The sequence below is a fragment of the Parasteatoda tepidariorum genome, chromosome 4 (genome assembly GCF_043381705.1).
Source record: "Parasteatoda tepidariorum isolate YZ-2023 chromosome 4, CAS_Ptep_4.0, whole genome shotgun sequence".
Classification (NCBI taxonomy): Eukaryota; Metazoa; Arthropoda; class Arachnida; order Araneae; family Theridiidae; genus Parasteatoda; species Parasteatoda tepidariorum.
The window spans coordinates 74,881,946-74,897,982 of NC_092207.1; the positions used below are offsets into that span (position 1 = coordinate 74,881,946).

The following is a 16,037-nucleotide window of genomic DNA, read 5'->3' on the forward strand; positions in this document are numbered from 1 at the left end:
AAAAATAGTAAGCAAAAATAATCTCTATAATTCTTTTTCATTTTTTATAGTTTGACCTGGTAAAAATTGTACAAAAAATAGTTGTGACGTTTTTGACAACAAAAAAAAGAAAGAAAAGAGAAATGCAATTCAATTTTCTTTCTGCTTATAAAGTTTTCATTATTTAACTCTGCAATTTATTTAATTTTATTACGATGAAATTCCACCTTTAGAAACTGAAGTTTGTCGTTATTTATATACTAAACTAAATTTTTCTTCACATCGAAGACAGTCCATATCGAACTTTTATTGTAGCTTGTCGGTTGGTTGGCCCATTAGCACAAGAGCCAGAAATGACTATACTGCGCCAGTCACTAGGTTAAAATCTAGGTCAAACTGATAAATTTTTTCTTAAAGTAAAGAATAAAGTCCTATAGTCTTGAAAAACCTTAAAAGGTGATGGATAAAAGCTGACAAAAATTTTGTTCCTCAAATGTTTGAATCGTTCGCAGCTGGCTAAAATATGTTTAATAGTAATATCAACACTACATAGAGAACAATTAAGTGCAGGTTCAGATTTAAGTACATGCACCTGGGAAAAACTGGAGTGACCAATACGTCTATTGATTACAATCAGTCTATTGATTACAACCAGGGTCTTATTGTAACAATGACGACAATACTTTAAAAAGCCATTTCGAAAAGCAATCAATAAATTTCAAATTCAAACATTTCTTAAAGGAAACTTTGCACATCGTTTATTATATTTATTCACCCTGATGAAAAATAAGAGTTTGATTCAGTTGTTAAGTCAGTAAAAACAATGGTTTTAAAGGAATGAGGAAAATATATGTTCTTGATACTTTGTTATTATTTTCAAGTTGATTAAGGAAAAAACAAATTACTCAATAGCCTTACATCTTCTTATAATTGCAATGAATTGTAACGTTCTCATATAGATTTAATGAAGGTTCTTATATCGATACCATCACTAAAAATTAGAGAATCAAGAAGTTTATTCGGAGAATAATACTAAATGTTGTAATTGCTTTATGGCTTTTTAATCCTCTTTTTTTTATGTGGTCTAATGTCTTTTGAGCTCAGTAGTGTCTCAAGTCTAAACGCAGTCATAAATTCATTTCTTTGAATATCGTTTCGTTCATAAGTGCATTAAAACTATGAGGAATGTTCTTTTATTGATTTTGTTATGTGTTTTGATAGCAGCTAATTCAATCGAAATTAATCAGAAATTTGGTGAGGATGGTGATAAGGAAATTACTTGGGAAAAGTTTATGAAAAAAGCTTTGTGGTCAATGAATACAATTGCAGAATGAATACAACCGTCTATGAATTCTTCATTAACATTTAGAAATATCAATGAGTCATGCGTTAATAGTTTATTATTGTATTTTGAAGGAATAAAAATGTGGGAGCCTTGGGCGATCAAAAGTAAGCATATGTTCTTGTTCTCTATGCAAATATATATGTATTCTCAATTCAAAGCGTTAAGTGTTAAAATAAAGATATTTTAATGCTTACTGTTAGAATAATAAAATCAAATAAATTTAAAACCTACATTTTTCAAGCAAGCTTTTTCTAAATATCTTTCGAACATTAAAATGTGACTTATCTATTGCTACCATTTCTTAAAGATATAGTAGAGTAATTGTTTGATTTAAACAATTGGAATTAAGAGTATAAAAATTTAGAGCATGCAAGCTATTCAAAAATAAAATTTACATTGACTTAATTAATATCATAAATGCTTAAAATGGCAGATTTGATTGGAAAAAATATTTTTTTTAAAAGATATATATAGAAAACTTATTAAATAATTTATGCTTATTCTTCTAACATGAAAGAATGGCTGTAAAATTTCATAATTTACTCTTCTTCGAATCTTCATTGATTCTTACGAATCTTCATTGTGAATTAAATTTAAACTTAATTATTAAAATTTTAGCTTATAGTTTAGATCTGTTCAGTGCTTCAACATTTTGGAACTGCCCAAGGAAAAAATAATTTTATTTTTGCCAGATTTAAAACGTAACAAACACTTATAAAAACCGAAAAACTTCCTTTCTTATGTTTTTTATGCTGATGCAACCCTCGTTTTTCGTTTTACGTAAAAATAATATAAAGTTATTAATTGACCATTCGAATAAAGTTAAAAACTTTATTCGAATCAAAAATATACAAATTGGGAAAATGCAGACGACTTGTCTCGAACGCTCAAAAATAGGCGACCATTTTCAAACAAAAGTGATTTGGAATGTAAATCTCAAAGTTGCCAATGAAAAATGGAAAAATAAAGGAGAGAAACAAATCAAGAAAAACCACAGTAGCTGAGAGAACAAGTCAGGGTAAAATATTTTACCATGTAGTATGGAAAGAGGGTGAAGAACGACTGTTATTTTTTCAATTTGTATAATTTTAAAGCTAATGAAGTTTTTTAGTTAAGCATTATCTAACCGCTTCAGTTTCTTGGAATCATTTATTCAATATAAAGTTATTTTTTCCGCATTAATCTACTTAAAAAACATAGTTTTTTAAACTATTATTTAACTTTTGTACCTGATAGTGGTAGATGCAACTGGTAGAATTCCTAGCGGCCTAATGACTGGTACAATGACAGACTTTGGAAATTTTGACGAATGTTTGCAAGTGAGATATAATTCCGAATCCGAAAATTTCCAAGGAAAGTTTTGTATGATAGGATTTAAAATTCCTCTGGTCCAGCCCCCCAATGGAAAAACAACGAGTGGAGAATCCTACTTAGATGCTTATGGGAGCCCACCGGAATGGGTAAGTTTTTCTTAGTAAAAATAATTATACATTGATTATTTAAATTACAATAGTTATCTTACAATGAGTTTCATTAGAAATATTATTATCTTTATTACAGAAATAACTATCTTTAAAGCAATAATTGTCTTCAAACAATAATTATCTTTATTTTAGTAATAATCATCTTTAAAACAATTACTCCCTTTAAGCAATTATATTTTTTGTTACAATAATTATTTTTGTAACAATAGTTATGTTCAAACAATAATTATCTTGTTTTCAGCAGTAATCAGCTTTTAAACAGTACTCATTTCTGTTACAAAAATTATCTTTCTAATAACAGTTGTCTTTAAATTATCCTTGAAACAATAATTATATTTAAAACAATATCTTTAAAAGCAATAATTATTTGTATAACAACTGGGTAGCTTGGCGGAGGAACGTACCAAGTGATTTTCTGAAAAAAGTCACTTTTGAATTAAATGCAACGTTATTTTTAAGCATTATAAGTAAAACTTAGATTTATTCTCTGCCTAGTCATTAGATAAAATGACTTTTAAATTGAATGGTATTCTGTAATCCCTGCCATATGTGACTGTTAAAACATGGATTCACAATGTTCTTTAATTTAGATAACTTGCATATTCATCACGTATTTAATCGAATATATTTTTTTATATTTCCGATACACAGAATATTATTGCATTTTATGTAATAAATAATGTTAAAAGCTCCACCTCCTATATTAAACAATATCAAAATGGATTATTGAACAACACGATGCTTATCCCTGCATTAATTAGGAGTTTGTGTTTGAAAAAAAAAATTTTTTTAAATACGTAAAAAACAATTTTTCCGAATTATATTATGTTATGTTTTCTTCACTTCGTAATCAGGATTCTTTTTGTTATTAGGAAAAAAGATTTCACAGTATAAAAAATTCATTAATTTGAATGGTAAAAGTCAGAATAAAAAAATATGGACAATGAATATTCGTAATAAAAATAATTCTCTTCATGCACTTTTTAAAATACCGCTTGGGAACCCACTGGAATGGGTAAGTTTTTCATAATAAAAATAATTATGCATTAATTATTTGAATTACAATAGTTATCTTACAATAAGTTTCATTGAAAATACACTGGTGGACAAAATTAAGAGATGGAAAGCATTTTCGCACATTCATTCGCACATGCAAGATACCCACACACCACTCCATGTGTTTGCCAATGGTTCCGTGAATGCCCAGAGTCACAGGCAGGAGGTCCTGAACCCTATGTGCGTCTTTTCAGGGGCGCTGTTGGCCTTGAGTTCATTTTTATGAACGACAATGCGCGACCATATTGGGCTCTCATGGTTGATGAGTATCTGGAAAGCGAGGATATTCAACGAATGGATTGGCCAGCCAAATCCCCTGATCTGAATCCTATTGAACATGCTTAGGATGCTGTTGGGAGAGCTATTGCGATGCGCCAACCTCCCCCCAGAACCATTCTGGAGTTAAAAATTGCTCTGGTGGAAGAATGGGAGGGTCTTCCACAAGTCCTCCTTAACTCCCTTATTAACAGCATGCATACTCATTGTGCATGCTGTCTGTCTGTCAGGGGTGACCATACGCCATACTAGAGGCAACACACACTGTACAAGCCTCACTTTTATTGTCATCTTTTATCCTTAAGTTCAGACTACATTGGATTTATTGGCAATAGGTCTTGCCAGTGAATGGCACTTTCATTTTTGCTTTGCATACTTTATTATCATGGAATAAGCTATATCCATACCAAATTTCATTTATTTATATTGAGTATTTTTTGAGATATTTGGGAAAATGTCTTCCATCTCTTAATTTTGTCCACCAGTGTATTATATTTATTACAGAAATAATTATCTTTAAAGTAATAAAGGCCTTCAAACAATAATTATCTTTATTTCAGTAATAATTATCTTTAAAACAATAACTGACTTGAAACAATAATCTTTTTTGTTACAATAATAATTTTTGTAACAATAGTTATCTTCAAACAATACCGTTTTCGCGGAAAAGGATAGGCTGCACTATATGCATACACATCTGCTACTCAAAGGCACAAAAGAAAAAAAAATCTTTTTCCTATGTGAGAGCAGATGTCTGCCATTATTTCAATCTAAACAGAGTATATTAAAATAAATGACACATTTGCATATAATTTGCATGTGATTTTTTTCCTTCATTTTTAATGATGTCTTGCGAGCAATTGTTATCTGGAACACACGCACATATTTCTTTTGTCCTGTTTGATAATTATGAAATATTTTTGTTCCAAATCTACATATTTATTTCTCTTACGTCTCATCAAAAATGCTGGTATATCTCTAACCAAATTGACGACGAAATAATCATCTGTATTATTTTTTCTTGTTTGGTTGTCTCAAGTAATAATTTAAGTAGTCTTAAATGATTATTTAGTTATCGTTAAGTATTTGCTTATACTCATTTTGTTAGATAGTCTTAAATAATAGTTTAAGTAAATAGTTAGTTATGCATTAAGTATTTATTTTATATACTAGTGCTGTACTTTTATAGAAATAAAAATTTTGCTGCGAAGTAATATATCTTTTACTAAACTAAACTCAGCGGCGCGACAGCCCATGAGGGCCAAGGCCAACTGTGCCCATCTCAGTTTTCTTGACCTTGGGCTCTGGGGTGCAGGAGCAGATGTTCCGGTCTGGCGGTCAACCGAACGCGGAACCCCTAGTGTTTAGTTCCCAAGCATGCTTGGTACTCATTTATCGACCCACTGAAGGGATGAAAGGCTGAGTCAACCTTTGGCCTGCCCGAGGATCGAACCAGGGACCTGTGGCACGACAGAGCGAAGCGCTACCGCTCAGCCACCGGGCGTCAAATATATCTTTTAGTTATATCTATTATTTTATGCCTTGTTTACAATGTCAGTCAAAGGATCTGCTATTTAAGAGTTGTTAAAGCTACGAGAACGACAGTGAAAAATCGTTCGTCTGCTGGAAACACAATCGTTATAACAGAAAAGTTGGGACTGTAAAGCAGTCGCATCAGTGGTTGATTAAATTTGAAAATTTCAATAAACATTACTCTTATTGTTACAATTCACTCTTATTATTGCAGTGAAACCTTCAGGAAAGCCCGCTTCTGTGTAACGATCTTCTTTATTTGCTACCACTTTTTTTCATAGACTTCGTGTTGAAGAAAACCTTTAGAAGAGACAATCAAAACCTCTTCCAGCGACCAAGGCTCTGCACCAAATGCAGATCAGGTCAAATAAGAAAAGACGAAAAAATATCAAAACAAAATAGCATCTCTTTGTAAGGATCTCTGAAAGAGATCTGCAACCTCATGTTACAGTCAGAGTGCACTAACGACGATGCTATCAATGATTTATTTTTAGAGTTGAACGTTAAATTTAAAAAGAAAAAAATATTTTAGGAAAAATGTAAGCATCTCAAACAAACAAACCTCTTCTCGTCTTTTGAAGCTAACTAATTTTTATGATATATAATTAAATGGAAACTCAGGGCTCGAAAAACAGCCCGTCCGCCCGTCCTCGGCGATCAAAAATTCCCCGCGGACAATAAATTTCTAGAATCCGACGTCCGCGCAGACGGCCATTTTCCCGTTAATGTTCGTGATACATTTCCAATTTTTGTTATCTTACAAGAGTCTAGCGCCTCACTTCTAAAATGACCCTCTAATCTAGAAATACAGCAACATACTGCTCATGGTGGAATTGATGTTTTCTCTGTCTGGGAGTACTGCAGCGGTTGAAAGAGGCTTTTTAGCAATGAACTTACAAAAAGACACATTACGTACTGGTCTTAAACAAGAAGCGCTTAGCTCAGTTATGAACATCTACCTAAATGGAAAACCCCTTTCAGATTTCTATGCAGAAACCTCTGTAAATCATTGGCTTGATTGTGGAACTGGCAAAGGTCATATTTGATTCATTTCAAAAACGCAGTACCCTCGGATAAATTGACATTCCAGATAACTTGACCCTTGTCATTTAAATTATTTCATAAAGGAAATACTAGGTTACTATTAGTAACCTAGTATATACTATATAATGTAATGCGTATTACTGCATAATGTAATCCTAGTATTTGTAATCCTAGTAACTACTAATTCATTGTGCAATTTATGTAAATGTTTGTAATAAATAAGAGAAATTATATTTTTATTTATTTAGAAGTGACGGGTTAGTTTCAAAGGAGGGCGGGTACATTGTTGGACAAGCCGTCCTCGGGGACGGGTAAAATTTCTGGGTTTTTTCGAGCCCTGCTGGAAACTTAAACAAAAATTATAATTGTTTATTTATTCAAAATATTTTAATCATTCATAATTGGTAAATTTGTTTTTTATCATAATTATATCATTTTTATTAACGCTGCATTTGATTAATAGATCTGGTTTTCATGACTCCAACTTAGTGGTATTTCGGCACCAAAAAAATTGAAACTAGCGAGAATTAAAATCATTTGCGAAAAATCATGTACCTTCAATTACATTTTTAAGTCAATGGAGTTAACCCCTAAAAATGACCAACCTCCATTATCGACCATTTTACTGAGGAACAGAGAGAGATCACTCTCGATGAGTTTTCACTGTGTTTTTTATTGTTTTTTTCCTTAATTTCTAGAGAGAAGTATTAAGAATATTATTTTTTGAAGAATTACTTACGTTAATTTTACGGTCTTCAAAACTTTATTCCGTGCGCGTGAAATAATTTACTATTCATTATTTTAAGTCGTATTACAGTGAGTGAAAAAAATCTTTACATTTGTAGTTATATTGAACTTATCACGTTTTATTTTACTTGAAAGAAAATTAAATAGCGTAAGTGTGTGTGACGTTTCTCTTAAATGATCTCTTCTTATTGGGTACAATCTCGGATATCCGTAAGCTATCCACTTAGGATATTTGAAAAGGATATTCGTTTGTCTTCTGGGATGTAGCAAGTGATCGGTAACTTTATAGAATTCGGTGTGACGTAATTAAAACAGGGAACAGCTGGTGTTCTAAAGTTAAGGGACTGAAAACGTTTAGTGAATTTATTTCCATTACAAAAGCAATTCAGTTATATACGTTAATTTATAAAATATAATAAAATAACAAGCCTTTAATTTCACACAAATCTGCAATCACTGCAATATAATGAATATGAATTAGAACAAGTCGTATCTCAATTTAAATATTTAAGCACAATAGTAAATAATAATATCGAAACGTAAGTGGAAATCAAAAATAAAATCAACATGGCTAGCAGATGTTAACATGAATTGAGAAACCAGTTCAAATCAAAATACGCAAGTTGTGAAACAAAAATGCAGTTATACGAGACAATAGTGAGATCAATAGCTTTGTATGACAGTGAATGCTGGGAAATTAACAAAGAATTGATGACTTTCGAGAGGAAAATATTAAGAAAATTTTTTGGTGCAGTAAGAGAATACGGAGCCTGGAGAATTCGTTGCAACCATGAATTACAATCAAAATACAAAGAGCCTAACATAGTAAAAATGATCAAGGTCTCTCAAATAAGGTTAATGGGACATATACTTCAATATAGCGATGAAAATTCAGTTAAAAGATGACCTTCTAAACTCCAGAAGGAAAAAGAAAAAGAGGAAGACCTGGAACAAGATGGTTAGATAGAGCAGAGAAGTCTCTAAATGGAGTTAACAGATGGAACAATAATTTGGAAAGAAAGTATCGTTTCGTTCATGTTTTTGTAGTGTTGTGCAACTATTTATGAGCAGAAGTATGAAGTTGAAAAATAGTAAATTTCTGCATTTTTAACTTATAATTCCTATTATGCCCTATTTACCCCACTTATTTCTGTTTCAGAAATACTAATTATTCCAATCTGTTATAGATATCTGAATTTATGAGAGAAAAACGAGGTTTTGTAGCGCATTTCCGTTTATTTTTTGGATCTTGTTTACCATCTTCTTGCAGTGATCAGGACATTCATAATCTAGTCTCAAAAGGTATAAAACAGTTTTCTTCTTATATTATGTGGGCATTGAAATACATTTCTTTGTTTTAATTATAGTTTAAAGATGAAATTAACTTGCAAATTATCGCGACCTATATAAAAATACTTAAAACTTATGTAACAGTTACACGATATCGAACAATTATGTAACTGCAACTTACATATAATTACATACAACTTATCTTTAGTTATACTTACTATATTATTAATCGTTAGGCTTTATATAATTATTAGATAAATTGTAAGACTTTTCTTAATTATTTACAACTTTTCTGCAATTAACTACAATTTACCTATAGTTATACTTAGAATTTATGCAATAATTATAAAACACCTGACAATTAACAATCATATACTTAACGCTTGTCTAATAACTAAAAATGTATAGAAATGTGAAATTTCAGTTATATTCAAAATTTAAGAACTTCATCAGTCATTATTTCACTTGTAAATTTTTTATCCATTAAAAAAATGATAGCCTACGGAGTCTGTTTTTTTATCGACTTTTGCAACTCAATGCCTTTGGTTAATTTTCATTCCGAGGACATAAAATGTTCTCGGTGGTAAAAGGATCATGTTTTAGAGTCCCCTTGCCGCCAGGCTAACCTTGTGAGAATTTCGTAGTTTTCCTCTCAATGTAACGCAAATACGAGTTAATTCCTTAAAAAAACTCTTCCACCAAGGCAAATTTCGACGAATACTTGACCCAGAAGTTCCCTTTTCTTCAGGATTGGTCTCAAAATTACAAGAAACGGGGTTGAACATTAGTAGTCGTAAAACCGAAATTTGGCCGACCGTTCAACGATGGTTATATAATATAAAATATTGTCCTAGAATAGCTTATATAGGGACTTTATTGACGAAATAATAAATATAAAATGTCGAGTGAAACTGAAAATTCTATGTAGGTTCGATATCGGTTGTTAAGCAGCTGTAAAATATAGGGTGAGACCGACAATTCTACATAAAACTAATTTCGGAAAAATGAATCCTTATTTAGCCAAAAGATTCGTGAGTATTGTTCTGATGAGGACCCAAGTTATTCTTCTGCTATGAGTGGTATAAATCACATCACAATAATGAATTTGGCGAACGAATCTGAGTTTTGATTGTTTAGACGCATTTCATCTTGCATAAAAATGACGTTTTTTGTTGTCCAATAACTGCCTATTGCTCGGTAGAGGAAAAATATCAACAGAAGTGCAATTTCGATTAATGGAGAAATCCTTAATGAGAAATTTTCTAAGATTATTTTGTTTTGCTTCTTTAAAACAAGTTGCGAAATCAGACACTCATTTTGATGCAGAGTATAGCATATAAGGAAACAATCCGCGAAAATTTTAGCGAGAAGATATTATTGTTCAGGTGAAATTTCATCAAATTCTACTCAATCGCTAGATAACTGCGAATATGTGTGCGACGTTTTCAGATTTTCGCCATGTAGTGGTAATTGTGATGCAACTATATATGCAAAAGATTTGTTCATTTCCCCCGTGCATCGTGGAATATCGTTGATGAACTTTATTGTTTGGGTATGGTTCAAACTACATGTTTCAAAAACTAAGCATAACTTATAATGTGGGTTTCAAAAAATGAGTTTAAGCGCAAAATACTTATTTAAACAATGGACATACAGTCGGACCTCTATTTAACGAAGTCTCTTAATCCCGATAGTAGGTCCGTTACATAGAAAATTCGCTAAATAGAAAGTCACCTTTTGAAATACTTAAACGACACAAAACAGTTTTTAAATCCATAAACTAGACATAATTAAAATAGCAATTAATACACCTTTATGTTGCAAAGTATTATCTACTATACATTTTAAAAATCTTAACCATAAAAGAAATCTGCATGGAAAGCAAGAATAGAGCAAAACATTATACAGTGTTACACTATCATGATACATACATTTTAAACTAAAAGAAACTAAATTTATGCATAAAATTATATCTGCATTTATTATAAAATTAATTTTAAACATGCATTACAACAAGTTTAATTGCTACTGATAAAATCCGTTAAATTTGTCTGAGTTTTTCGTTTGATATGCAAAGATATAGGGAAAGGGATCTAACTGCTTTCTCTAAAAGTTAAGAGGCTTCAAAAATCTATTCAAGGGCATTTCCCTCATAAAATGAGTTAACATGTTCAAAATGCTCTGAAATTTTATTGAAATAGGGAAAGTGGATCTCAAAGAAAAGTTCGTTAAATAGAAAATTCACTTCGCTATTTGGAAGTAATTTCACGAAGAAATTTCCAAAATGTTCTTGGTTTCTCGAAAAAATTCTCAAAATAGAGAAATTCGTAAAAGGGAAGTTCGTTAAATAGAGGTCTGACTGTAGTTTGTAATGCGTATTTGAAAATTGTATATGACTAAAAAACCGCGTTTAGGAAAATGCATTGCATATGAATCCGTTTATAAACAACGATTATGACTATAGAATTTTAACAATGTTAATTTGGTTTGTTTTTATTTCATAACTAGTGTTGAAGGGCTGATCCAATTCTGAGTTTACGACTATAGTCTGACTGTAGCATATATCAATGTCTTTAGCCTTGTAATTTCAAACCTGACCCTAAAGACAAAGGATCTCTTAGATCAAGCTAGGACAAACTAACCTTCGTGGAGGGCATTTTAATGGAAGTAATCTGCATTTGCGCCACATGAAGGAAAACCATGAAAACCTCCCACGGTTAGCCAGACAGCTTGGAAATTCTAACCCATGATCCATTTACCGCTGAGAATATTTTACGCCAGCACTGTGGTCGGTGCGAGCCGTGAGCAGAATTCGTTTCAGACATCAATCATTTGGACTCGAATCTGGGTTATTTCACAACTTGACATGGGCCCTATCTCCTTAGTCACAATTGCTCAGTTTAATATGATTGCTATCAGGGCTAAAGAGAATAGAAGGGCTGGTTCACTCCTTCTCTCGCCTCTCTCTCGCCAGTATCTCTCGCCGCGCCGATCCTCCGACGTCACTCTAGTGACGTCACTTTGGCGCAAAGCTCGCACTTTTACTTCAAGAACGGAGCGTTTGGCTTTACTAGCTCTAACTAATATTGGATCATTTCTTTTTGCGAGATATTCTAAGACATTTGTTATTTGCTATAATGACTTTCCTCAGTTTTTGCAGTGAATTTACAAGAATTTAAAACTATTATCGAAATGCCAGTTTGCGCGATTGCAACTTGCAAAAATTCTGATATAAAAACAAAAGGAAAAAGTATAATTTTTCGCGTGTTCCCTAAAGTAAATGAACAACTATGTAAAGAATGGATTCCGAAATGACACAGTTAATATAAAACAGCAATACGTTTATTCTGTCGTAAAGAACTTTTATAAAAATTCATTATCTAAATAGAAACCGCCTCGCTACTTCATAAAGAAAGGCAGGTGAAAAGAATTAAAAAATAGATAAAGTCAAAGAAAATTAAAATGTAAGTAAAAAGTATAAATAAAATATATAGTATATAGTTGAAATTCTCCTAATTTCATAACATATTTTTTAATGTAGTTATTCTAAATATTTATGATTTTTTTTAAAAATTATATTCTCTTCAATTTAAATATCTATAAATTATATCATCGTAAATTTAAATGTCTATAAACAATTGTAAAATTTCTAATGTCATTATGAACCTAAATTATTATTTTGTTTCAGTAATTAGCGTTTAAGGTTGATGTTTCCTAATGATTAAGTATGAACAAATTGCTATTAACGACATATTTTAAAATCAGGGATTCTAAATTTAACTTAACTTATCGTTATAAAAGAATATGTAGATAAAAAAAGTGTCGATATATGCCTTCATTTTTCTTAATAGTTAAAGTTAAAACTGAACTTTTTAAAATAAAGTATTTATCGTGTCATTTTCACCAACTAGCAAAACATTTTTATAAGTTTAAAATGGTATTTTTTTAATATAATAACCAAGAAAGTTTTTTTTGAACTATGTTTATGAACGGAAATAATGTGTTAATTACGTAAAGTTTGAAGGCTAATAACCAGAAAAAGTATAACTTATTTTTACAAAGAGAAAGATGCAAAGTTATCATATCTTTGCTTGCGATCTCCGAGATCTGTGGACACAGTGACATCATGAGGAGGGAAATCGTAGCTTCAGCTCTCAGAGCGGAGTGAACTTGCCCTTCTATTCTCTTTAGCCCTGGATTGCTATAACGTCACATTAGAGGTACACTAATGGGCTATTGGTGACGGTTTAGGATTCATCTTTAATGATAGACCCTATGACGCATACGCACATTACGCTATCATAAATAGAAAAAAGGACAAATGATAGTAATCATCCACCTCTAGACCATACTCCCCATTAACCAGACCATGAGCGAGCTTTTCCTGCCCTAAAACTACTTAGAACAATACTCTATAAAATAGATTCGGAAACAGATCTACTGTGACTCAATCGGAGAAATAACAGTCCGAGCATTGCTCTGACTGTCACAATGTTAATAAACTATCTCGAGTTACATTAAAAATAGTTTGGAGTAGCCGTCTAGTATGCAAAATAATAAATGAAAAAAATTCTGAGTACAAGAGAGGGATATATTTAAACCTTTTTGGTGGTTTACTTTTGAACAGTCTGGCCCGGAAATACCCCGGGCACGAGAAATAGAGACAAAAGCTCACCCCGTGATTTCGAAGGGAGCGAGAGGGAAAGAGTTAAGACAATATTGTTGAGAGCTCAAATAAATCTTGTTAGGCTCTATTAAGCCTTACCTATTGAAATGCAGTGCTATAAGCGAAAGGAGAGAGCACGCCGCACTTCACTATACTCAATACTCAAAATATTGTTCACGAGTTTTAAATATCAATAATATTGCATTATGCTGTATAACTTTAGTTTTAGATAAACATTGAACTTAGCAGCGTGCAGAATATAGTAGTAAATTCATATTTATGTATGTTCTAGTCACGGAACCCTGGACTTCAAATATTGTGGTGTCAGACTGTCAAACAGATCAACCAAGAGAGTGGACTACTTCTGGTATCATTGCGCTGTAAGTTGTACCTCGTAAACAAAATAATATTTTTCCATTATATTATACGCATTATTATTATAGAAATTCTTAGACGATTTTCTTAATGTCGTAACACGGCATTAATAATTGTCGTAATTATTAATGCCTATAATTTCGGGATCTTGTGCTTTGGGTCCGCGAATTGCCTTGTGCCCTCGCGCCGTGCGGGGTTCCTCGTCGCGGCTATTTTTGTCTGATGGGCCTCATGGCTTGGGTAGAGGTATTAATATCCTTAATTTCAATGTAATGTTCCATATGTAGTTTCGCTAAACCTTTCACGCATTAACTTATGCGTTATTACTCTTTGTATTCATTCGATTCTAAAACGATTGCATTTGAAATAACTTTCTGTTGTGGTGCGTTAAGTTTCACGACATTAAGTATATTAGATTACTTTTAATAAGTATGTGACCATATACGTATTTAAAAAAATAAGTCTTATAAGCTACCAATTGTTCATCTTAACTGTGTTTCTTTTATAATTTTTTTATAAATAAAAATTTATTCGATATCTTTCCGCAGTCTTTGAATGCTCATTAAAAAATAACAAAGCGAATGGGGGTTTTTTTTTTTGAAAAAATATTATTGATTAAATTTTATTCTTGATTCTTTCACTTGCATTTGGTTTTCCATTTATTTAAAATGACCATAGGACTTCTGCGTTTCAGCATTTTATTCCACAGTGATCATACCAGCAGATCAATAATTTTGTGTTACTTCAGATTTAAAAAAATAATGAATAAAAAAAAATAGATGAAACACACTATAATACCCTCCAAGAGTTGAAAAATGCAATTTACATGAAAAATACAATTACATGAAAAATATAATTTTCAGTGACAGAAAACTAAAGCCAAAACTACTATAAAAAATTGAATAGAACGGAAAAGCACTTTCACCATTTATATATTTTTTTAGTTATTTATGTATAGTTGTGGACAAAACTCTTTCGATTCTAATTCGCATTAGAAAAAATATTTTCTAAAGCAACCAAAATTCTGTTTTAGTTGTTAAATCTCTATTTTTTTCTTCTTTTCTAAAATTGCAGAACAAAACATAGTAAAAATTTACTGTTTTTTACGAAATGAAAATGATAGCGGAAACCTCTAATCCAAAAATTACTTCAAGTAATTAAATCTGCTATAACACTATATTTAAACACAGAATAAACAAATTTTAATGCACTATTCACAAGCGTATAGTAACAATACTCTTTTCCCTTTATTATAGAACTGTTACACTTCTATAAGTTTGTTATTTTTCATTATTTAAGGTGCATTTTGATGGCATTATTTGGTACTTGCATTTTGGGAACTGCTTTGGATTCACATGACAAAAACAGAATGGCTGTATCCAAATATTCCACACCAACTAAAGAGTGTAAACATGCTTTTATTTTTATTTTATTATCGTTTCTTCAAATTATTTAAAATATATTTCGTTAGATTGTACTATATTCCATTCTTGCACACCACTTGAAATCAATAAATCCACAAATTATAATGACTTTTAATTATATTTTTTACGCTTTATTTGTTTAAAAAAATTATTAAAGTTTGTTAACAAAAGACATGCATAGTACGTGTAAAAATACACTCTGTAACAAAAAAATCGACGCTCCAAGAAGGAATTGTCTGATTGAAACAAAAATTGGTGGATAGGAAGACAATGTACAGAATAGTAAATGATTAAAATTTCAGAACAATTGAATAATTTATTGCAGAGTTACAATAACAAGTTCAATAAGGTGTTGACCCGTCTCTAGCCTGGATACAAGCTGCCACACGGCGTGGCATAGACCCATAAATCTCCCGGATGGTCTCTTGCGGTATTTCCTGCAAAATTCGATCCAATTGTCGAGCGAGGTCATCAACATTCCGTGCCAGATGCAATCTCCTTCCCATCATATCCCAGACATGCTCGATGGGAGAGAGATCTGGTGATCTGGCAGGCCAAGGAAGAGTTTGGCAAGCTTGCAGACAGTTCGTAGCAACACGTGCCATATGTGGTCTGGCATTGTCCTGCTGAAAAACCAGCCCAGGGCGCTGCAAAAGGAACGGTAGCAAAACAGGTCTTAGGATGTCGTCGACGTACCGCCGTGCAGTAAGTGTACCTCTAATGACGACCAAAGGGCTTCGGCTGTCAAAGGAAATGGCACCCCAGACCATAATGCCTTGTTGAGGGCCGATGTGGCGTGCAATAGTGAAGGCAGGATC

General features: G+C 31.9%; 1 protein-coding gene across 1 annotated transcript in view; it reads left to right on the top strand.

Annotated features, from left to right (window-relative positions):
- Nucleotides 1-1,081: 1,081 nt before the first annotated feature.
- LOC122270580 (nose resistant to fluoxetine protein 6-like) overlaps nt 1,082-16,037 on the top strand; it is a 35,226-nt gene continuing 20,270 nt past the window's right edge. The window contains exons 1-5 of the mRNA XM_071180056.1: nt 1,082-1,428; nt 2,561-2,784; nt 8,652-8,766; nt 13,713-13,800; nt 15,095-15,201. Of these exons, the coding sequence (XP_071036157.1) occupies nt 1,326-1,428; nt 2,561-2,784; nt 8,652-8,766; nt 13,713-13,800; nt 15,095-15,201 (637 nt within the window). The 5' untranslated portion in view covers nt 1,082-1,325. The remainder of the gene's footprint in view (nt 1,429-2,560; nt 2,785-8,651; nt 8,767-13,712; nt 13,801-15,094; nt 15,202-16,037) is intronic.